General features: G+C 35.5%; 1 protein-coding gene across 2 annotated transcripts in view; it reads right to left on the bottom strand.

Annotated features, from left to right (window-relative positions):
• Positions 1 to 25452, bottom strand: part of ttc29 (tetratricopeptide repeat domain 29) — a 149862-nt gene that overhangs the window by 41816 nt on the left and 82594 nt on the right. For both annotated transcript variants that reach the window (XM_002938930.5, XM_031895505.1), the window contains exons 8-10: positions 20303 to 20394; positions 15941 to 16064; positions 3121 to 3352 (exon numbers count right to left, since the gene is read on the bottom strand). In XM_002938930.5, the coding sequence (XP_002938976.1) occupies positions 3121 to 3352; positions 15941 to 16064; positions 20303 to 20394 (448 nt within the window). The remainder of the gene's footprint in view (positions 1 to 3120; positions 3353 to 15940; positions 16065 to 20302; positions 20395 to 25452) is intronic.

The raw sequence follows: 25452 nt of genomic DNA, 5'->3' as shown, positions 1-25452 counted from the left end.
GCCCAACCCTTAAATCGGCCAGATATCGATTGGCCAGGTTAGAAAATACAGTCAGATCGGGGACTGCATCGCTCGTTGATGCGGTCCCGAAGCGACTGCCCCATTGCCGCCAGGGCCAAACGATCGAATTATAGCCTACACGCTCCCCGATATCACCCACCCGTAGGTGGGGATATCGGGTGAAGATTCACTGGCTGGGCAATCTCCCAAGCGAGCGAATCTCAACGTGTATGGGGTCCTTTAGCCACACAATGTTCTTGAATGTTTAGTTTACAGACATGTTATCTACACATGAAATACTTATGGTTTTACATAAAGGTTGTCTACTATTCTGACTCTTCTTTTTGATTCTCTCATTTCCCTCCTTATCTTTAGGGCAGATTTTTCAACATTCAAATTTTCGAAAGTTTGTGTTTTGGAAACCCAAATTCTAATTTTCAATTTTTGCTACTAGAAATGCAAATCACAGTAAAACAACTAATTTGAATGTTGATAAATTTGCCCCATGTGTATTTCATCCTTACATTTAACTGGTACAACTGAAAAAAGAGCAAATACCCCATACTAGGCGAAAAAGTCAAATTCAGAATTAGTTGTGCTAATATTATAAAAACATTTAGGGCACATATTAAATACTGGAGTTATAAACTGCCTCATACATAATATGTTTTACCTACAGACAACTAGCCATAATTATAAAATATTAATTAAAACATTTAAAGTATAACTGACGATGTAGATCAGAATATGTTACCATAAATAATAATAGGATAAGACTGTAGTTGTTTATGACACTGTAGTGTGTTGTCATAAAAAAAAAAATATTGTTGACAAAATTGTGGTCTGTAGAAATTATTGTTACAAATATTACTAAAAATTTAATCTTTTCAAATTAATGGAATTGCTTACATATCAGATAACCAGCCAGTTATGCTACAATTTTGCCTATTTCTAGAATATATGCAGATTAGCCACAAATTTCTGTGTGTCTATGTACATCTAACTTGCAAGGCTTGCCATTCTCAAGCATAAACTTGTCTGGAAAACTGCCATTAGGACACGCTTGAAGATAGCGTAACTGTTATCCTGAAAATAAGGAAGTTTTATTACATATCCTACGCACTGGGGCAAGTTAAAAATTTGCAATCTCTATTCTACTATCGCAATGGGGGCAAAAGGTTCGCAAAAAATATATTACAACCATGCAAAGGCAAAACTGTTTGTAATGTGAACATTTATTCATATTGGGAACATTTTTTCTGTTAGCGACCAATATTACCTACCCCCATAAGGGCCTTATTTATCAAAACCTGTATTTGTGAAATTTTCATATTTTTTTCTCCTTTAAATAAATGTGAAATTTTATAAACTCAGATGTAAGCTGATTTATTCAAAAAATCCTATTAAAAAAAGGAATTGAATAAAACTGTGAAAAAGAAAAGTTGAATACCTTGAATTTGTATTTTACATTTTACTTAATTTTTATGGGTCTACAAGCTCAAAACAATTTGAAAAATTTGAATTCAATAAATAGTTAAAATTTTGACTAGGACAGCTCCCATTGACTTCTACATAGATGCCAAAGTTTTACAATTGAGTTTTTCACATTTTTCTGCTTAATAATGAATTATGATTTTTGCGCAAAACAATTAAAACGCAGTGAAAAATAACACATGAACTTTAATAAATCATCTCCAAAAAGATCAATTTGCTGGTTCTGCATTTCATAACCCTTAATTACAGTAAATGTTAATACATTATGTGTAATCATTGCGATACAATATACGTTTTTACTATTTGCTACATTAAAGGAAGGCTGGAAGAAAAACATGAACATTAATGAATGATATATATACCATAAGGCAAGTTGCTACTTGTAGCTGCAAAATAATAGGTATTTATCATTGTTTCTATTAATTTATCTTTATTATTTAAATATTTAGCTTTGAAGCTACAGACCAGGATCAGCGCTGCTACAATCTGCTCTCTGCTTTCTCTGTAAGGGATTTCCCAGACGAGGACTTGGCCGGCAGCCAAATAAAAAAAAGTTCACACTGAATTGTGCTGCTTCATTTGCATATCTTTCATAACATTGGCTGGCAGGATTCAGCCAATCTGACCACAGTGTCAACTTCCTGTTTGGACAGAATGCAAGTTGGTGTCGGTGATCCCTTCCAAAGACAGAGCAGAGGAGAGAGATTCAGCAGTGCTGCTCCTGGTCTGTAGCTTCAAAATTAAACATTTTAAATAAAAGGCGAATTGCAAAAATGTTTTTTCTGATCCTTCAAATTTAGACAAAGTTCAAGTTCAGTCTGAAAGTGAACTTTCCCTTTAAGGACATGATAGCAAATATTTCCCACAGAAGACAAAGAAACATATTTTTAGCTATAGTTATATAACTATAACTAGCAACAAATTATGTGTGACATGAGGCTTTTGGGTGGTTTCTGTAAGATTTGACCATGTGATTACAACAACCCGTTCACCTGCAATTGGAAGCATTACTCCAGAGATGTGGTTGTGTCTGATTGCTATTATTTCACTTATTTACAAAATGTCTAAACAGCCTTGAAGACAATGTGCCATTAAACATTTGCTAAGAATAATAAAAGTACACCGTTACCCAAATATCATATATATACAGGTATGTGACCCCTTATCCGGAAACCCATTATCCAGAAAGTTCCGAATTATGGAAAGGCCCTCTTCCATAGGCTCCATTATAATCAAATAATTCTAATTTTTAGAAATTATTTACTTTTTCTCTGTAATAACAGAATAATAACAGAATCAGAATAACAGAATACCAAAAGCTTGTACTTGATCCAAACTAAGCTATAATTAGTCCTTATTGGAGGCAAAACAATCCAATTGGGTTTATTCAATATATAAATGATGTAAACAGGCTTAAGTTATGGAGATCCAAATTACGTTATGATCCCTTATACGGAAAACCCTAGGTCCCATACATTCTGGATAACAGGTTTCATACCTGTATATATATTTCATTTGAACAATACAGCATACCATATAGCAGCATGTTTCATTTCAGACTTATGTGTCCCTTTAATTATTCCTGTATTCCACTAAAGCTCTAATGTTTCATAAGCAATGGCTTACCAGGTTTTGCAGGGTCACCGAATATGTCACTTCTGTTCATTTTCCATGTTAGCAGGTGCCCAACGCTGGCACAGTCTGCGGAGTCTGTAAGTTTGCTAACAGTCAGCATCATCTCGTGTGCCTTGGCAATGCCGTACTGAACCTGTGCCTCTTCTATCAGTGCTAATTCACTAAGGCTGAGTGCAGTCTCGTATGCTTTAGAAAAATACTGGCACGCTTTCTCGTAATTTCCCTAAAAGCAAGCACATAAAACAGAAGTACGTGGTTAGCTGAAGATGAACGTTATTGCAGTTCTCCATGCAGGTAGCTCTACTTGTCACAACTGATTACATCACAATATTTACATCTGTATACATGAACTGCTTATTAAATATAGAGTCACAAGGTGTTGCTCACTTAGACTCTTGAGTAACAGTTTTAAATTTGAATAATCCTACAATTGTTGCAAGTGTATGTTTTTTAACATTAACATTCCCCTGTAATATTTACATTGCAACAGTTAAAAAGTGCCATAAAAGTCTGCAATAAAAAAATAAATATTGCTGTCAAGAAGAAGTTAGTCGAAGTAAAATGGTGCTCTTCCTGTCATATTCAATAGCATAATCACTTAGATAGTCTGTGCTCTCATTTGACAGAAATATATTCCTCTGCAGTCAAGCATTGAGCCTATGCTGTTTAATGTTAACAAAGGAGACAAGAATACTCTCAGCCTATACTATAAAAAACAACAATTTATGCTGAATAGAAAACAATAAGAATGCTTGTTTGACTTAATAAAACACTAAAGCAAATAACACCTCCATGGGATATGCAAAAAGAATTACGTCTCGGATTTATAAAGCCCATTTAACACTAACCTAACACTATTTGTAGCAATCTGACCATTAACCCTAGGATTTATAGTTTAGAATGTCAAGGAGATAACCTGTAAATACTACAGAGTAAGCCAGATAAGCCTTTTAGTACACAGCTCTATAGGTTTAACGTTTTCTGTGTACATAGGTCCATTGGAATGCACTGATTTGGCATCAGAATGAACATTCACCATTCTAATAGAAACTGGCCATCGCATTTAAACTTGTTGCATTCAAACTATTCTTATTTCTATAAAAAACTTGTATCAAACGTTTTCTTTTATTTTCAAAACAAACATAGACAAGATGTCTGACATGTTATCAATATAGTATAGCACAGAAGTAAGGGTGCATTACCTATTACATATTAAATTACTGTGTGCGTATTATAATAACATGTTCCCAAATACTGTTAATTGTTCCCAAAACAAAATGTTAAATATGGAAATATTTGAAAAAATGTTTCAAATCTATTTTTTCTTTGGAAAAAAGAAAGAAAACACATTTTATCTTTTGTGGGGCACATTTAACAAATTGAGTACAGAATCCAGCTGCCTAAGTACAGGAAAAAAAGTTTGTTTTTTTTTGTAAAAGGGACAGCTACCATTGACTTCTACATGATCTCGATAGCTTTCAGCAGGAATATTTTTGCATTTTGAATTGTCGAGGTTTTGTTGCATAATAAATGACAACAAATTATCTTTTTTTTCATGACAAAATCAAGTTCTTGCCGACAAAAAACCTGAACCATAAAACTGAGCAATAGTAAATGCCCTCTAAACAGTAGGACCCTTTTTTATGTAGAAGTGAGGTTTAATGTTGAAAAGTGCAGTTATATATAGAGTTATACACTAAATGGTAGTGTGTTGGGGGATCCTTAATGGAGAAGGATCTAGGTGTTTTTGTAGATAACAAGTTGTCTAATTCCAGGCAGTGTCATTCTGTGGCTACTAAAGCAAATAAAGTGCTGTCTTGTATAAAAAAAGGCATTGACTCAAGGGATGAAAACATAATTTTGCCCCTTTATAGGTCCCTGGTAAGGCCTCACCTTGAGTATGCAGTGCAGTTTTGGGCTCCAGTCCTTAAGAAGGATATTAATGAGCTGGAGAGAGTGAAGAGATGTGCAACTAAACTGGTAAAGGGGATGGAAGATTTAAAACTATGAGGTTAGACTGTCAAGATTGGGGTTGTTTTTTTATGAAAAACAGGCGCTTGCGAGGGGACATGATTACTCTGTACATTAGAGGGGGTTATAGACAAACAGAGGATCCAACTTTTAAGGCACCTGGAACATAAGAAACAAAGATACCTCATGAATGTAGTAAATGAAAAAATCAAGGAAGGAACATGGTAAAAGAAAATTGTGTTTTAAGAAATATTTCCAATTTTTAATTTTGTCTAAGGCTGTATACTATAAATGTGATTTTTTTCCCTACATTATACACCAGCAAGCAGAGGATCAATGGTCTATCTTCAAGAAAATAAGATTAATAGTTGGCATAAATTACCACATTAGAATATCATGGAAGCCTAGCTTGACCGGCAATTAATGTGGGCAAAAATGCTTATTTGTCTATGCACCGCTATGCAAGGTACCCCACCTCTCTCCTACAGTAACATATATAAAAGCCTTAACAATCACATATGTTACCCCCCCCTATACCCCACTAGGAAACCCAACGCTCTACAATATAAGAGCACCAGAAATAACTACACTGAAAACACAGTTTATTGCGGTTTATTGCATGTCATGTTTATTGTTTGTTTAGTTTTGTATTAAAATAACCACGAGAAATCTGTACAATACAAAAGAATCATCAATCCATATGTTTGTATACTGAATGCATTTTTCTCAATAAACAGCATTGTTAAAAAAAAAAAAAAAAAAGAATGATTAAATATTTTAATATATCTGTAACCTTTTTATGAGTAAAGGAGGACACAGATCAAATGTTAAAAATAAGGGGGCAGCAAGCCTAAAAGGCACTATTTTAGAGGGATGCAGATATCAGAAATAATACTACAGTGTCTACAAAGCTTATTGTGCAGAACTTGTGTTGTTTTCCTGTATCATAATTGTGTTTGTGATACAACTTATCCCAATTAAAATAGCTTCAATGGCAAATACTAAAAGGTTCAGTAGTATTAATCTTACAGTGGCCTTAAGTTCTGACCACCATTTAGCAGATTTACACAGAATGACATTTTTAGCATATAGTTATGCCATGTGCAACTATTGTATTATTTTAGTAGCAGTGTAAGGCCTTGAAACAGAAGTGTATCCTTGAGGTTAAAGTTACTAAACTATAATTACAGTCATGGCCAAAATTGTTGGCACCCCAGAAATTCAAGTATTTCTCACAGAAAAGTATTGCAGACACTGATGCTCCCTGAGCCTGCAGGACAGCTTGAATTTCTTTGGAACTTGTTTGGGGCTGCTTATCCACCATCCGGACTATCCTGCGTTGCAACCCTTCATAAAATGTTCTCCTCCGTCCACGCCCAGGAAGATTAGCTACAGTGCCATGGGCTGCAAACTTCTTGATAATGTTGCGCACTGTGGGCAAAGTCAAATCTAGATCTCTGGAGATGGACTTGTAACCTTGAGATTGTTGATATTTTTCCACAATTTTGGTTCTCAACAGACAGTTCTCTTCTCCTCTTTCTGTTGCCCATGCTTAGTGTGGCGCACACAGACACACAATGCAAAGACTAGGGGGCAGATTAATCAAAACCCGAGTTCGAATCCCGAATGGGAAAAATTCGGATTGGAAACGAAAATTTCTGAAGATCGCAAATATCCCGAAAATGCTTACGAAAAAATCGTATTAGTCACGAAAAAATCGTATTGGCGATCCGAAAGTCACGTAATTTTCGTACCAAACCATTGCAAACTGCGGCAGTCTTTCCGAATTTTTCGCGCGGGCGCACGACTTTTTGCAGGACTTTTTCGTGCGCCCGCGTGAAAACGCCGCGGGCGCTCGAAAAAATCGGGCGTGAATCCGCTCGGCGCGTTCGGACCCGTTCGGGTCTTAATAAATCTCCCCCTAAGTGAACTTCTCTCCTTTTTCTCTGCTTTCAGGTGTGATTTTTATATTGCCCACACCTGTTACTTGCCCCAGGTGAGTTTAAAGGAGCATCACATGTTTGAAACAATCTTTTTTATCCATAATTTTGAAAGGGTGCCAATAATTTTGTCCAGCCCATTTTTGGAGTTTTGTGTGACATTATGCCTCCCTTTTTTGTTCTGTTCCAATACACACAAAGGGAATAAACATGTGTGTAGCAAAACATATGTTACTGCAATACTTTTCTGTGAGAAATACTTGATTTTCTGGAAAAATGTCTGGGGTGCCAACAATTTTGGCCATGACTGTATATGCATCAATTTGCTGTTTTTTCTACAATTTTAGGATTTAGTATTTAGCTTCAGCAATACTAGGATTCATATATAACTAATTACAGTAAATTATTTGCTTTATTGCTAAGGTACACTGGCAGTAGTTGTAGATATTAACTCAGAGGTGAAAGTACTAATAAACTTGACACAGCATCTGTTAGTCTAATTTTATCATGATTAGTAGTATTCAAATAGGTAATAATAAGACTACATTAAATTTGGAAGATTAAGTCACCTGTAATAAATCTCCTCTACAGCGGGTGACTAATCTACTCTAAACACTACTCTAAACACTCTAAACACTAAAGTTAAATACCGATAGGAAAACATATGCGGCACTTTGTTTTACTGAAATTGCCTCATGAGGAGTAGATTAGAAGGCTTTTATCACACGGTCAGGGAGATAAAATAGAGAGAATAGGTCAGTTTGTGCAGGATCACTAAAAAAGAGATTTACAGTATGAAATAAACAGCAAAATATATAGAAAACTTGCAAAAAGCTATATTATGGTGCAAAATATTCACAGGTGTCAGAGTCTATGTAAGCCAAGAGGATGTCTGTCACAGACTGGAAAGCTGAATAGTAAATATCTGGTAGACGCAGAGGAAAGAGATGTCTTGAGAAGATTATCAGGTTGGAAGATAATGGTATTATCTGAATATAACATTAAGTGATCTATTAAGTGGTTCATTTTTGGGAAAACCTTATACTTTGATTTCACTTTTTGCTTGTGCTCCGTGTTTTCTGAAGAGAGATTGTTCATAATTTGGGTTTCTTTGATAACCTCTTTTGACTTGACATATTTAAAACAAAAAGCCAAAACACTTTTCCATCATGTGCATGGGGCAAGTTTCTTTACTGGCCATGCATTGACAGCAGCATTTTACATGGATATACTATTTTAAAATGATCATAATACTGACATGCAACACAGTTTATTTAGCTATGACAGCAGGGTAAAGATGTATTTTATTGTTAATACATATTCCTTTCCCTAATGGAAAAAATCACAGCTTAAAACTATGTAAATAAATGCAGAAAGAGCTGTTTAAACTAGAATTTACATATGAATATTTGCTGAGTCAGCACCATGATGTGCTTCAGATTTAAAGGGTGTTCTCTCATTCAGCAGCAATTCATGCACAAGCCAAATCAAGTTATTTTTGATCGAAACTATTCATGGAAAATGATTCAATATTCGGAAATTGATGGCCTGCATTTATAAAACCATTGAGCTCATTACTGTGGAGAACTGCATTTTGATCTTTTGAGACCACCCAATGTTAACCATCTGGTACAACAGCAGTTCCAATACTTATTTAATGCATTTTTATATATATATATAATACTAGTGGTTGCAAATTAATCATAACTTACTGGATATCTAGCTAAGAGGAACACTACAGAAATCCAGACAATTTCGGCAGCAGTGTAAAGCAAAGGTGGCATTCTCTAACATATCATGCCTTGCTCACTAGTTCAGTATGCCAGAAAGGGAAAGAGAGAGGGACAGAGAAATAAAACAAATTTCAAGGTTAAAAATATATGGTTTTGGACTTGCTGTTCTTTATCAAGCTCTATTGCAGCACTAAATATACCTCAACAAAGAGGGACCTTGGAGACACTTGACAAGAAATTTAGAATAGATTTGAAGCCTTTTGCTAGGGATAAGGCAATTTAAAAAAAAAAAAAAAATGAAATGGGAAAGTAATTTGTTTTGGCAATGCAGTGATGTGGTAGCACAATGCACTGGACCCAAGCAGGATCATATTTCACAATACATTTTTACCAGTTAAATTACAACTGTAATTATATATATATATATATATATATAATTATATATATATTTTTACAAATACATATATATCCATATATATAGAAAGCACTCATGGCATAAACGTCCAAAAAATCAATTATTCATTTAGACATACTATTTCAATCCACACGGGATCATCATCAGGATAGTGAACAGGAAGTGAGGTGTAAAGTTAAATACAAAAAACATCCAATAAGTGCACTGCATGAATTAGCATATTCCATGACATGTGTAATGTGTAATCACAAACCTATACCACTCAAATCACAGTGGACACCTAATTATCCTCATATGATAACAAAATCAAGCCTAAACAACCCAATTGTCTAGCCCAGTGCTGTCCAACTGGCGGCCCGCGGGCCGCATGCGGCCCTCGACCCCCCTCTTTGTGGCCCCCCACCTGTCTGGCTGCTTTGATGTTTTACCCTTGTGTAAGCTTTAAATGGTATCAGTACTGAGATTAACTGCCCCCCCCCTGAATGGTTCTCACCTCAGATTCAGGCTGTAATCCCCCTGTATTGTTTAAACATGTAATCCCCTGTACTGTTCACACCTTTTAATCTATGCATTGTTCACCCCTGCAGTGTTCACGCCTCAGGCTTGGGCTGTAATCACTCACATTGTTCGTCTGTTCACACCTCAGACATTGTATGTACTGCCTGGCCTATGCTGCCTGTGTGTAGACAGCATAGGGTAGGCAGAGTATGGCACATAGGCAGCATAGGGCAGGGAGGGTATGGCACACGCAGGCAGCATATGGCAGACACAGGCATCATAGGGCAGGCAGAGTATGGCACACACAGGTAGCGTAGGCCAGGCAGAGTGCTGCCTGTGTGTGCCATACTCTTTCTACCCTATGCTGCCTGTGGGAGGTGAACCTGGCAGGGGTTTGTTCTGGGAGTTTGTTAGCAGTTGGAAATAGCCATTAAATGGTCCCTAAGGTGTGTAATTATATGCTGGGGGTTGCTGTGCTATCCACAGGGGAGGAGAAGTCATATGGATTTTAGGGTGTGTCTTAATATGACATAATATAATTATTTCACATATGAATGATGGTTGATATCCCTGCAGTGAGGACCAAGCATTTGGGTTTTTTCTGCACTAACACCATTGTGATAAAATGGGTGTGGTTTGAAGTGGGTGTGGTTTAAAATGGGGGAGTGGTCAAAATTGGCTTCCATTAGCGGCCCTCCACCATGTATGCGCGAGAAATTCCGGCCCTCGGCACCGCAGAAGTTGGCGAATTGCCAATATGTATTGTATTGACAGGTCCCATGGCAAAAGCCATAGAACATAGACACTGGCATGTACACTGGCATAGAATAAATAAAACAGCTTGATATTGCTGCATTGCCAAAAAAGTACAGGTATGGGACCCCTTATCCGGAAACCCGTTACCCAGAAAGCTCAGAATTATGGAAAGCCCGTCTCCCATAGACTCCATTTTAATCAAATAATTCAGAATTTTAAAACGTATTTCCTTTTTCTCTGTAGTAATAAAACTGTACCTTGTACTTGATCCAAACTAAGATCTAAATAAACCTTAATGAATGCAACACAATCCTATTGGGTGTAATTACTGTTTTATTGTTTTTTTAGTAGACTTAAGGTATGGAGTTAGGAAAAGATCGCAAATCGCCATGTGTGTGGCCACCTTAAGAGAATCTTGATAAGAGTCTGTTGTGAAGGTCCTGCAAATAAACAATTAACTGGCAACAACCACTGGCACCCAAGTCAATGCAATAAAAATAAGGAGTGTGTGTGAGAAGTCAATGTGGAAACCTTTCCTTCAGTCCCACATGCTATACTAGTTGCCATACTAGGGTCATAAAGAGACTGTTTCTATTTCTGAGGCAGATAGGAGACAGCTTTATACATCATTCATTTTGCTACTCCAGCCAATGTTTAGTAATAACACTAATGAACAAAACTACTGATGCCTTAACTTTCATGTTTGTAAGCTTGTTGTAAGATGTACTAAGCGTATTTGAATGAGATAAGTAGCCCTATTTTCTGTCCCCACAACTCATTTTTCTCTGACTGTTTAAACATTAATTGCATATAATTACATCCCTTACTCCTGAGACACTCATTAAAGGCCTGCATAGTTATGAAGCTTACAGCAAAGCAATGGTGTGCCTTTCAATACTCACTGCAATTCTATGAAACACCTTCAGTATGTCTTTCAAATAAGCTGGGTATGAGTGAAATTAAATGGTATTCAGCTTATAATCAATTGTAAACGCTGATATTTTATAGGAGAAGAAGCAAACCCCTGGCTTTTTTTAAGTACAGGTCTTAAAGGGGAACTACTGTGAAAATGCAATTTGGTTTTTTTTGTCAGCTAATTTGAAAGTCTTCTCTAATACACTGTCTAGGCAAAATGACCACAAAACACTGTAATAGTAGAACTCTCTATTTTTCAAAACAATAGTCAGTCATCATATCTAATCAAGAAATTCAAGGTTTAAAGAAAAAGATCATAAAAGAAGAAACCTGTGGAATTAGCACAAATACCCAAGGGTACAAACAACAAAAGAGAAAGGGTTCAATGTTCCAAATATCTTGAATTTCTACTGATCACAGTCATTCAAACATAAGACTTTATATATATATCCAAAAAAGACCAGCAACACCGAGTTACTGTATATTCCAAAAACAATCAATTGTGTATTAAAAACGCATGAACTGTTTTTGGAATATAACTCGGTGTTGCTGGTCTTTTTTGGATATTTAAATCACAATAACAGCAACACAATAACAGCAGTTCACAGTTCACTTTAGATATATAGAGTGCTCATTTAAACACAATCTATATATATATATAGCGAACCCAGGGTGGCACTGTGAATTGCTGTTATTGTGTTGCTTAGAGACTGTTGACTGCACCAATAAAGTGAGCTTTATTTAGGATATTCCCCTGGGAGGAATCTCTCACTCACTTGAATTAGTCAAATTAATAGGCCATTACACACCACCTTCGTTGGAGACCCATTCATATTAGTTGACCGTTTCATTCTTAAAGAAATGCTGTCATGGGAAAACATGTTTTTTTTTTTAAAACACATTAGTTACTAGAGCTTCTCCAGCAGAATCCTGCATTGAAATCCATTTTTAAAAGCACAAATAAGATTTTTTTTATATTTTATTTTGCAATTTCACATGGAACTGGCAATCATTTCCCAGGGAGCCACAGCCATGTGACTTGTGCTCTGATAAACTTTAGTCACACTTTACTGCTGTGCTGCAAGATGGAGTGGTATCAGCCCCCCCCCCCACTCAATAGTAAGAAATCCAAGTCCGGCTTGGGACTCCAGTTACATGGGAGTAGGAGAAACAATAGGTTACCTGAAAGCCGTTCTAATGTGTAATGCTGGCTCCTTCTGAAAGCTCAGACTCAGGCACAATGCACTGAGATGGCTGCCTACATACCAATGTTCCGACTAAAAAAAATACATTTGTTGGTTCAAGAATAATGGTAGAGTGAATTATTTGCTTTGTAAACAGTGTAATTTAGAAATAAAAAGTACATCATAAAAATCATGACATAATCCCTTTAAAGTAAAAGCAACTCTATTGCCTTATTTTGTGCATGTTTAGTTTTAATTTTTTAGATAAACTGTGGGTGCTGATTTATATGAAGCACACATCTCTATGTCTATACTACAGTATGCCAAAAGCTTTGTTTTACCTACAATATACTAAAAGCTTACAACTATTATTACAAAAACAGATAATATATAAAATATATGTAAAGGTTTGTAGCAATGGTGACATACACTATATGGCCACAAGTCTTTAAAACCAAGAATATTAGTGTGAAATAGGTGCTACTTTGCCAGTGTATGTTAGTCTTCTAGAAATGCTTTCCAATAGACTGAACATTGCTGTTTGGATCAGTTGCCACTCAGCCAAAAGAAGCTTAATGAGGTTGGACACTTATGTTGGGTGATCAGACCTGACTTGCAGTTAGTCCACTTTAATCCCTTGGTGTTCCATTTGGTCAAATTTTTTCACTCCTATCTCACCAAACCAAGGACCTTGCTTTGTTCATTTTTGTGCTTAAACAGAAAATGCTTTCTCTAAATTCTGACCACAAAGTGGCATGAAATCATGGACTCTAGCCAAAAGCATAAAAAAACACCCTAGACTATTTACTTCTCCATTAAACTTTAAAATTAGCAGTGCATATTGAAATAGGTTCTCCTTGTATCTGCCAAACCACGTCTTCCCTATGCGAGGTGGTACAGTGTAATTCATCACTCCAATGAATGTGTTTCCATTGCTGTGAGTACAATTGTGGCAGCCTTTACACCATCTAATGCTTGGCACTGTACATGAGTATTGTATGCTTGTGTATGGTTACTTGCTCTACAGTGAGTGCAAAAGCTGAAGGCATATGCTTGGAAGGGGTGTCTGTATACTACTGGCCTTATAGTTTATATGGATACTGCTGTCCATATACCATAGTTCTATGGTGTCTCTCTTTACAGGCTATAAGTGACCTTCAGTGGTTGCACTTGCTAATTCTAAATACCTTTAAAAATGTCATCTTAGGGATCTCCATATTAGGTATAAATTTGCCCACGATGAAAAAAGTTAATTATTATTATTATTATTATTATTAATATTTATTTCTAAAGCGCCAACATATTCCGCAGCGCTTAAATTATATTTAATACAAGTCAATAATATGTTCAGTGCATCTGTGTGTGTGTGAAGGTATGGCTGTCAATCCAAATGCACACAGAGTACAGAGGCTTTATTTTAGCCAGATAATCTGGATGCCAGTGATCTGCAGGTGAACTACACAAAGGTCTGGGCAAATAATCACATCTTAATGACTATGTTTCACATTTTTTTTAGCTGTTTTAGTCAAAGCCATTTTCCCAATGGTATTCTTAATAGGCTACAGAACAGCAAGTGACAAACTAAGCTTGACTTCACTATGGATCCATATTACACACCATATGTCACCAACTTTAACTTCCTTTGCTCCTTTGCAGATCAAACATCCTTTTCTACACTATGTTAAAGGTCCAAGATTAGTGGTCTAAAATCTTCACTAGTTTAGATCTGGAGCAAGCAGGATGCCAACAGCATGATCTAATCTTGTTATAATCACAACTGGCCATTAGCACACTCCTACCAGCTGTCAGGCAGTAGACCGCAAAGAGTGACTCTTGTATTCGAACCAAAAGGCAAGCAGCGTGTGCACTTCAATGCACGGCTTTCCCACTGGGTATTAAAACACACAAAGGAGTCACTAATTTCACCACCAATTTCACAGCAAAGGCCAGGCATCTGCAAAGAGTGAATGTTGCAAAGAACTTATGGCATCCACAGTGCTATATAAAAATTTATAATATTAATGGTACAACTCCTGTGAAATGAACTATTACACATAAGCAGCTGTTACAGATAAAACATAAAAATAGAACATGTACTAGTATTGTAAACTACATTTTCCTGAAATGCATGAAGTTAGACATTAGCCTCATTCTGTAATGCAAGCTACTGGGGGTAATTTATACCATGAAAGGCAGTGTGCACATTGTAAAAAAAGGCAGCTATCAGCCAGTTTTTAGCACTTTTCATACCACCTTTCTTTGTTGCTATTTTGCAGCAGGTCTCTGCACTCTGTTTTAAACTACAGAGAGCAAGAGCTACCGACTCAAGTAGTGCGCTTGGCAGTGCTCTATTCAAGTTGGGCAGGAGTTGGTTGGCACATGTGCATCTTCTCTCCAATCCAATTAAAGGGGAGCAGAGCACAGCCCTTTAGTGCTCTTGCACTGCTGCCCAAGGGATTTCCTGTAATGTACATGAGCCCTAAAGTTTATTTACATACTGCATGGTAAATAATTCATAGTAGTATAATAAGAAAAATGCATTAATGTGAAGATGGATTCATTCTGGCACAGAGATATTTCATATTTTCAAATGGAAACCACTGAATTGCCAATAGCACATACACAGAATATATAAGCCAATTAGACAACATACAGTAGGTATAAATGGACAAAGTTCAAGTAAAATCCCTTCTAAAGGTGTTTCTACAGCAGTATGCTTTTGCCTTTTGAATGCATACCCTGACAGTATATTTTACTTCACCACCACTATTTTTTAGGGCAAGTCTTTCAACTGTGGCAAAGTAAGTCTCAGTCATATGATATATATGTGATGTTTTTATGTATAAACAGATGGAAATTAAACCCTGTATTATGAAAACAGTTCCACCACAAGCAGTATTTCATAGGGTATGCCTAGAAACTTTGTAACTGTTCTTATGACAGAAAAACATATAAGCCTTCTTTTGTGAGAGTGAAAAAACCTTTCCTAAATCTCCTGGTCTTTGCTTAGTTTCTCTCATATTCTATATGCTACTCCTTTTATTGATGTAATATAATTGTTATACCCAGTAATTGCTGAGCACCAAGAGTACTTCAATATCATTTCCCCCATACATGAAATAGCCCATCCTTACTCCCTGACTAGACAGTGGCTCTATAAAACATGGTGTTTTTATGAGTTATTTATTAGTAGGCATGTTAACACTCACATCCATCCCCAAGCTGTAGCAACTGATCTGTGTTTTTCTTTTTATCGTATAAACTCTAGTGGTATTGAGTTGAGGATTTGCTTGGTACTGGTAATCACTTGGGTGTGCAAAGTTTTTTATATCATGCTTACATTTAACTTAAATTCAAACATATAGAAACTTATACAACTCTTGCATAATTAATACTTACTCTCGTGTTGAAAATGTCTCCAAGGCAACTGTATGTTTCTGCTAGGCTTTGATTTAAATTGTTCAGTTTTGCAATTTTGATAAAGTTTTCCAAATACTCCACACTTTCAAGAATTTTTCCTTGGCTGAAAGGAAGCAAAATGTAAAAATGGAAATGTATATATGTGGTTTTAACATGCAGGGCTCTTTTTTGGCATTAGCAACCTTTGCTCAGGCCCCCTAGATCAAAGCAAATCTATGATAAGGTTTGGTAACATAACCATTCAACACACATTGCTACAAGCTGGCCTTCACACTGCAACAGATCAAGAGCCCCAATATCTTTCCACTTGTATTAATTTTTTTAATGAAGAAGAGTAATCAGTCTTTCATTGCATGATGTATGTATATTCTTCATTTCGAAAGCAGAGTATTGAGTCAGCACTGGGCAGCATGTTATTCTGTACTTGACTATTTGCAACTTATGACATGTCAAGCAGTTTCCTGACTGCTGATAAGTAACTGTCTGCATATGTTCATCATTGAGACACAGAGACAGAGAGACTCTAGGTTAGGAGAGGAGAGAGACACGGAGAGCAAGGGAAACTATAGGATTTGTAATAGAAGGATGTCATCTGTTAATTGACATGGGGACATAACACTGGATGTCAGGGTGGTTGACAGCTCACTGGCTCTCTAGTGTTGTTGCAAATATTAGTTGGGAGAGCTGGCAACCCTAATGGATGTGAGTTATATGCTATAGGGCTATAATTTTGCTATAATTTACATCCAAGGCTTAGTTATGCAGAGAATTAAGTTTCTCAAACTATTAGACTTGTGGAACAAGGAGTACTAAAGGATGACTGTCTTTTACTACAATGCATGGCTTCTGACCCATGATTTTTATACTAACTGTAATTCTATATACAATGTATATGCTTCAAATGGGTGAGCTCTGCAGTTGACTAAAGTATGTCTGACCAATCTCTGTAAGGTGGCTATACAACTATTCACATACACTGGTTCTAAGGTAAATCTAAATTCCAAGTATTATTTTGTAATTTAGTCGTTTTACTCCTACTGTGGTAAATGAACTCCACTGCAAAGTGATTTCTACACCAACCTCTAAAAGCATGGGATTTGAGTTATTTGACAATGTCTGTCTTGCCTTAATATGCAACAAATATAGTAGTCTTTTATTGGCTTCACTTCACTTCGGCTTCTAGCCACTTTTTCAGGCTTTCCCCAGTTAAAAAGTGAAAAACAGCCTAAAATATAAGGACACTGCAATATAATATATGTTTTTTTAATTTTATGCATATGAGTGGGAGCCCTGTCAGGACAAATACATAAAACAAAGTGAGAGCACTGACAGTCACATTTTAAAGAAATAAATAATGCAATGCTAAATTAGCTTTAAGAAGCCAAATGTTTGTAAAGTAAAATGACTCTAAAAAACACTATACAATGCCAAATTGCACTGTATTGCAAACATTAAATTTACCAAAGCAATGCCCCTTAAGATTTTTACTGTGTAGGTAACACAGATCTGCTTCTAGCTCTTTTTGGAGCCTGTCTTCAGCTTGGTAGTTGGCTAGATGCCTCCCCTGATTACAACTAAGTAAATGGTATAAAATGTATCTGCAACCTTCTGACTTTGTAATCTGTAGCTGGATTCCGGAGAAACTCCAAGTGGCTTTTCAACCAGATCATGCTACTTGATGCAAGAGGAATCCAGTGTGAGATTTAAAATAAGACTAAAGAACGCTATTGAAATGGTGCAGTGGCCTGGAACTGGCTTGTCGCCATAGAAATCCCTTTCAAGATTCCTGACCATTATAAGGTATAACATATGGAGCATTAGCAAACAGCTCTATTTCTACACAAAGAAGTCTGATGATATTTTTCTGTCCAGTGATATTCATTACCTGTTCTTGATTTTGGTTTGGGGCACATATTTATATGAATAGTAGCAACAGGCCATAATTAATACAAACATCACTGCCTCTCTCTGTGTGTAACCTTAAAGACTAAACTGCAACCTTACTCTGTTAGGGACCCAGGACTTCATGGATTTATGCCTTTTTTTTACCTTAAGTTACCAGGCAAGCTTCTCAACTCATGGCAGCAGCACCACTGACTATGTGCAAGGAGTCTGTATGTTCTACACATCCATACCCTGGTTTTTCCCACACATACATGCAGGTTAATTGGCTCCTGATATTTGACCATAGTGAGTGGTTGCTGTCCATGAAAGAAAGACTGGTGTGAATAATGTATAATCTCTGTAAAAGTGCTGCAGAATATGTTGGCACTATATCAATAAAGTATAATAATAACAATATTAACAGTCAATGACACCATAAAAACATGCAGAATCACATGTTCATAAATATCAATTTTTATCAATTATTATGGTATTATAGGTTAAATATAAAACAAGGCAATTTTCATTTCCAATAAGAAGAAACATATGGCACAAGGTTATGATGTTAAACAAACATTAATACTTGCTTTCTCATTGCTTTATACACAGTTCACAGGTGCAGAATGGAAAGCACATTATAGACTATAATCACCAAATTCACTCAGCCAGACCTTAGAGAGTTAAAAACATACATTTTCAGAAAAACAAGACTTTTCGGTCCAAAGAAAGAGAATGAAGAATCACAGAATATTTGAGTGCTAAGGTGATTCCAGTTTCCAGATGGGCAAATGGGACTATAAATACCCATATCCCCTGACAACTGTCCAATTATGTATATGACACTTGGACTACTGTTTGCAGTAGAACTAATCAATAAAGGATCTGGTTGAGTGAACATAGGTTTTGGTTGAACCAATGCATGAAATCTTCATCATTTACTCAGAATGGAGAAATCAAATAGAGCAGAGATGAGACTATCACAAAGGGGATTTTTGATGGTACTGTAAGTTTGTAGGCTGGAGCAGCACGTATTAAGTTAAATGGAATCAGTGAAAAGAGAAATGTATACGAAAAAAATTAATGGATTTTCTCTTTAATTTAAAGAACTAATATAAATGTTGTTATGTAACAGATGGAAAGCAGTGTCACTCTAAGAAACATAAAACACCAGGCTATACAATTTATTGGAGAACAGATTTAATTTGAACTTTGGTGATTGGCATTTTAATACATTTCAGCTGCACCATATGAACACCAAAATAAACTAATGTATCTAAAATAAAGAACATCAATATCACTGATATATATATATATTTAAACATTTTCATGATAACGGAACATTGCTATCTGTTTTTAAATGTACCTTACTTCTGTATTTTTGATCCATTCAGTGTAAATATCATTATGCTAGGAATGGAACAAACAATTCTATTTTTTACTAAATGCTCTATATTCTGATTCCAATACAACAGTTAATTGATCATTATTGTTGAGTTTAAAAATCTGTAAAAAGTTTATACAGATATAGGATCTATTATACAGAAAGCTTGGGATCTGAGGTTTTCCCTCTAATAAGGATAAATTATATCTTAGTTGGGATCAAATATAAGGTATTGTTCTATTCTAAAATGCAAATTAGTTTTAAAAACTTAAATTATTTGCTTAAAATGGAGTCTATGGGAGATGGCCTTCCCATAATTGGGAGCTTCCTGGATAACAGGTTTCCATCTACTCTGATCTAAGAACTGCAATAGATTTTCTCAAGTTGCAGAACATGTAAATGCTATTTGCCATAGAACTCTGTTTAAAAACAAATGTAATAAAAAGTCTACAGGCAGCCCACATCTTTTAATCCTTGACAATCAGACTTTCAAACAACTGAACAATTATGCTACCGGATGATTGGTTGCTATGGGTTACTAGTTAGTAGCAAAAGACTATTTATTACATTACCCTTATAGAACATTAATAAGACAGTACATGGTATCTGACAGTTACAAAGCTAGCAGTAGTCCACAATTTCGGTATATTTTAGGAGATTTTAAGGAATTAAGCTGCACATTATGAAAACTTTAACATTTCTGCAAAAGTTTATAAAAATTATACATGCATTAGAATGCCTTTCTTTGTATCTTTGTGCTTGTATATTGTATGCATGTGAACAGCATTTATATATATATATACACACACACACACACATATATATATTTTTTTATTTATTTCTATATATATTTTATATATTTATATAGCAAGATAAGAAAAGCTTCCATATAGCTTCATTCTCCCCTTTTAAACTGTTCTTGCTTCAAATAACTTTGACTGAAAGGGTCATTCAAGAAGGGCAGTGCTTAAAACATAAGCAGTCAGTAAATGGGAAGTGACAGATCACTAGCAATTTAAGTCTTTTACAGATGAATGCACTTCCAGTGACAAGAAGACATGGGAGTGCTAACTTACCTTTCTAGGGCTTTTGCCATTGCTTTGTATGCTTTTCCAAGGCTCACGTTATCTTCCAGCATTTTTGAAATCTCCATGTATGTATTTAAATACTGAAGGATACAAACACATTATATCATTTATTACAATAGCCTTCTTCATCATCATTATAAAAGCACTCTATATTTATTATTAATGTGAAGAGTTTAGTTGATATATTTACTTTTATTTTAAGTATTAGCATTTTGAGATATCGAAAAGAACCTTCAAAATGCAACATTTTTAACAGGAAATAGTGCTCAAAAATGCTGAAATTTTCAGGGTGGTTTGCAGAACTGACCAGCAGATTTTCATGTATTTATTTTGATATTATTTTTTTCATGTATTTATGTTTAATTAGATTATTAGAGTTTATACTTCCAGTGCCTTGAAAACGAAAAAAGTCAGTTTCAAAAGTGTTCAGAAGAGCACTCTTAGCTATTTTATATCATTTTCTTTAATGCTGGACTAACAGCAGTTATAATGATGCAATGAAACAAACATGCCCTGACACAGTAGGGGAAATAAGCCATTAAGGAACAAATTAAAATAATGGAAAAGACCAACAGCCAGTAGTGGGATGAAGCCAGAAATTAAGTACACCAGTTTAAAGAGTCTTTAAGAAAATAAAATATTAAAATAATTAATGGGAAGTAGGTGGGAGTAAAATTTGGGAGAATGAGGGAAGTTACATTTTACTATAGTAGTATAGAATATATATGATTCTTGGAATAGGTGGGAGAAAAACTGCTATAGGAAAAAAGCTAGGAGGAAAACACACCAAGGGGAAATAGGATGTAGAAAAATAATGTGGGGAGAGATATAGGAAGTAAATACAACAAAGGGAAGAAAAGAGACGGGCAGTGTAAGGAAATACCCCTGTGGTGAGAGAGAAAAAAGAAGGACATGAGAAATTCTAATGGGAAAAAAACAACACAGAGTAGTGCTAGTGATATTGACAGTGGGTAGACAATTAGAGGATGGGAAGAAAATACAGCAGGGAAAAAGAGGTGAGAATTTCGAAAATACAAGGGCCAGAGAGAAGACTGAAGAGGGAAGAAGGTAAAAACATTCCAGAGGGAAAGATTTGGGTAGAAGATCCACCAGTGGACAGACAGAAGGAAAATACAGGAACACTACATTCTTTCAGTTTCTTGGTTAGGTTAGGTCAAACCATATTTATTAAGCATGAGAAAACATCATTCCACATGAAACAAAACTGGCTTCTTTAAGGATAGAAAAAAACTTATTTTGTTTATCTTTCTCCTTTATATTTCTATTGGATAAAATGTAATGGTTTCTCTGTATAGTAACACTGCAAGATATACTGTAAATACAATTACCCAATTAGACTCTAGCTATAAATTATAGTTAGTGTCTCCCTACAATTTAGCTAATGCATTTTACTCTGTGTCTGACAAAGGGAAATCACTGTTAAAGTTTATTGGAGATGCATTTCTTTGATTTCTGGCAATCTCAGTCTGCTCAGTCATTTCACAGTTTGTGAGCAGTAAGAGTGCTTCTGCCTCATTTACAGCTCTTGAACAAGATTCAAACAATAAGCTGGAACATTAGTCAAAGGTCTCCCTAGCTAACGACTTCTGACATGTACTGCTGCAACTAGCTAGGCAGCATGCTGAGACACTGCAACAGTGGGGTATACTGTAGGGCGATGTGAGTATGTGCACACATTTCATGGTATAACAGTGAACTAGCTGGAACCTTGACACCATATTATGCATGGGTATATCCTAAATATATATATATATATATGTATAAATGCATACCAAAAATGCTGCCTAACAGACACAAAAAAACAACCCAATAAGATCTTCCAAAAGACCTCTTGTAATTTTTCCGAATTCAAAAAGCATGGACAAATTTAATTGAGAAACAAAAACTAAAAGAACATGAAAACCACAAATTTTTCATGTTTTTTTACATTTTCCCATGAATCTTCATGGACTTGGTGAAGTTTTATATTAGGGTTTATCGTGGTTTTGACATATAATGAATGAATTGTGAAAAAAATACGAACGTTAACAAATAGGTCCCATAGAGCATGACATTACCATGTCTAATGACAGCAGTGAGACATAAAAAGAGAGTTGGTTATGTACTGAAGTATATGTGTGAGAGAGTCCAAATAGTGCTCTCTCTCAAGGACCAGAGAGAAGTGGTTTAGAGAATGAGAAACATAAATTTCCATATGGTTAGCTGATATATCTAAGTCACACCAGGCGCCCCAGACTTTCTCAAACTTGGTAGTTAAACCCTTGGTCTAATAAGTGCTCAAAGACCTTAACTCAGGTTGCAACCATTACTACAGCAACCCCAACTTCATCTGATACAATATACCCTATTCCTATAAAATAATGCAACAAAACTGGGAGCCTGTCTGTGATTTGCCTTTTTTACACATTCATGATGATTATCAACAGCTTGTTCTATTACAAAAATAACTTAACTTAACTTTCACAATATTGTAGAACCCCCATTTTACACTTTTCAAGGGACCAGAAAAAAAATGGTGTCAAATCCAGGAAAATGTAAAACTAGGGAAATGCATTATGCATAATATATTTGTGTGACCACAAAAAATGGTGTGTAATTGAGGTTTCATTGTATAAGCAAACTGCTAAAGTTACAGCAACACTTAACACTTATGTTCATCATCAAACTAAAGTACAGATTGTGCTGAAAGTGTTTTGACTGTTGTTTTAATTAAATAAATCTATCATTTTGCTAGTTTTATAAAATGGAGTAATTATAGTGAACATGAGGCAAGACTTCATTTTACTGGGTGACAATACAAGGACAGGTTTTCTACTAAAAATGGGATCAGTGTACAGTTTAATTTCAGCAGTACAGATAGGGCATGTTATTTATGCACATGCTTCTTCCTGCTTAAATTAATGGAAGAACACATGAACTTCTTATTCCCCTCCGGTTCTGCCTCGGAAATTTCTCTTTGAGAGGGCTATCTGGGAGGAAAAGTATCTCTGTTCCTCCCACTCTGACTGAAGAAAAAAATGCATATGCACCTGTCATATCTTAAACTGTGTGCTGGTTTATGAATGGATAGTAAAGGAGGCCAATGCACAAGACATATACAAATTCTTATACAAATACTAAAGTAGAGCAGGTCACACCTTTCTTACAATCCTACTTACAATCTACTTATATGTGGCTATGATAACCACAGAACATGGACTGGCATATGCTTTTATATAGTGTTCTCCTACTATAGATATCCAAGTAAGCAACACCATAGAGGGACAAAAAGAAATGGCACACCCATTTTTGTGACCACCCCCCCTAAATACTGCCCCCATTTTATGGCAGGTTATATAAAGTTTGAACACATGTCTGGGAGTTTTGGCGTCATATCTTTTTTGGATGCTTGCACGAAAGATTTGGAAAGGCTCTGCCGCTGTTTACAATTGTTCGGTGCGAAAATTTCGGGACTTTCGGATCGCCAATACAATGTTATCGTGACTAATACGATTTTTTCGTAAGCATTTTCGTGATATTTGCGATCTTTAGAAATTTTCGTTTCCAATCCGAATTTTTCCCATTCGGGATTCGAACTCGTGTTTTGATAAATCTGCCCCAATATATATAATACACATGAGCCATGAAAATCCTGTAAATAATATCCTCATAAACAGTACTTGGTGGTGTCATCTCTTGGTGCAACTCTTGTAATAGCCTGGTGACTTATAATAGCCTTATATATTGCAATAGGGGGTACATTATTCACTTTATAATACACAAGGGCCATGAATATCCTGTGAATTATATCCTTATAAACAGTACTTAGAAATGTCATATTACTCACTAAAATAATGCACCCCTGCATTAGTAATAGAACAATAATAGCACTATTATATAAAATATATAAAATTATATATTATATAAAAAAGAAACATATTATAGTCATTAGCTGGGCTATATTAATAATAATTTCCTACACACATATAGAGAGTTCTGGTTATTTGTGGTTATTTACTTCTCTCTTATTGATGTTCCACAGATATACCTCAGCCTGCATTTGTGTGCACATATCATTTTCTCCAACATGTCATAAGTAATAAAGGAATATCTATAAATTTGGGAGCCCTGAAAAGTGACACAGACATTATAAAATAACTTAAATGGCAAAAACCATTTTTGCCTTTGGCTTTTATTTTATCTGCATTCACCGCAAGCTATAGAATGTAATTATCTTTGAAATGGAAGGATTCCCAGAAGAATGTTGAGTGAGGTAATAGAACCTACGGAGTCTTCCCTAGATTATCATCCTACAAAAATTTAACTAAAGGATACATAACCAGATTTACATGCTATATCATATGCTTATTCATGTAAAATATCAGTGCAATAATCATCTTATTAATGACTATTTTGTCGCTACACTTTAAAGGAAGCTCCTTCTGCTCTAATACATTGCATTAAAAGGAAAATCTAGACAGGTCACATATTCTACATTACTTTGTTCAAAATTTCAGTTTACTTATTTAAAGATACTAATGAATTTATGGCATGACCTATCCCACTTGAAATTATTAATAGTAATGAGCCAAATTTTTCACCAGGTTCTACCGCAAAAAAAACACACATAGGGGCAGATTTACTAATCCACGAATTTAAATCCCGAATGGGAAAAATTCGGATTGGAAACGAAAATTTCTGAAGATCGCAAATATCCCGAAAATGCTTACGAAAAAAATCATATTAGTCACGATAATATCGTATTGGCGATCCGAAAGTCACGTAATTTTCGTACCGTACCATTGTAAACAGCAGTAAAACCTTTCCGATTTTTTCGTGCAACGTACAAAAAAGTCGTGTGGCGTACGAAAATGTTGTGCGGAAGCCCGAATAATTCGGCAAAAGTACACTCAGCGCGTTCCTGCTTTTGTAAATGTGCCCCATAGACTCCAATGGCCACAAAAAAGTTGTGCACTTAAAAAGACAGTTTTGGACAGATTCTCTCATTACTAATCATTAATATTACTCTTTTAATGGTTATTGGTTGCTTTGTATTGCTTTATATGTAAATATGGATAAACAATTGAATACTGTACAGTGCTGCAAAATATATTTGCACTTTATAAATAAATAATAAT

Source organism: Xenopus tropicalis, chromosome 1 (assembly GCF_000004195.4).
Source record: "Xenopus tropicalis strain Nigerian chromosome 1, UCB_Xtro_10.0, whole genome shotgun sequence".
Classification (NCBI taxonomy): Eukaryota; Metazoa; Chordata; class Amphibia; order Anura; family Pipidae; genus Xenopus; species Xenopus tropicalis.
This window is presented reverse-complemented; position numbering and strand designations above follow the sequence as displayed.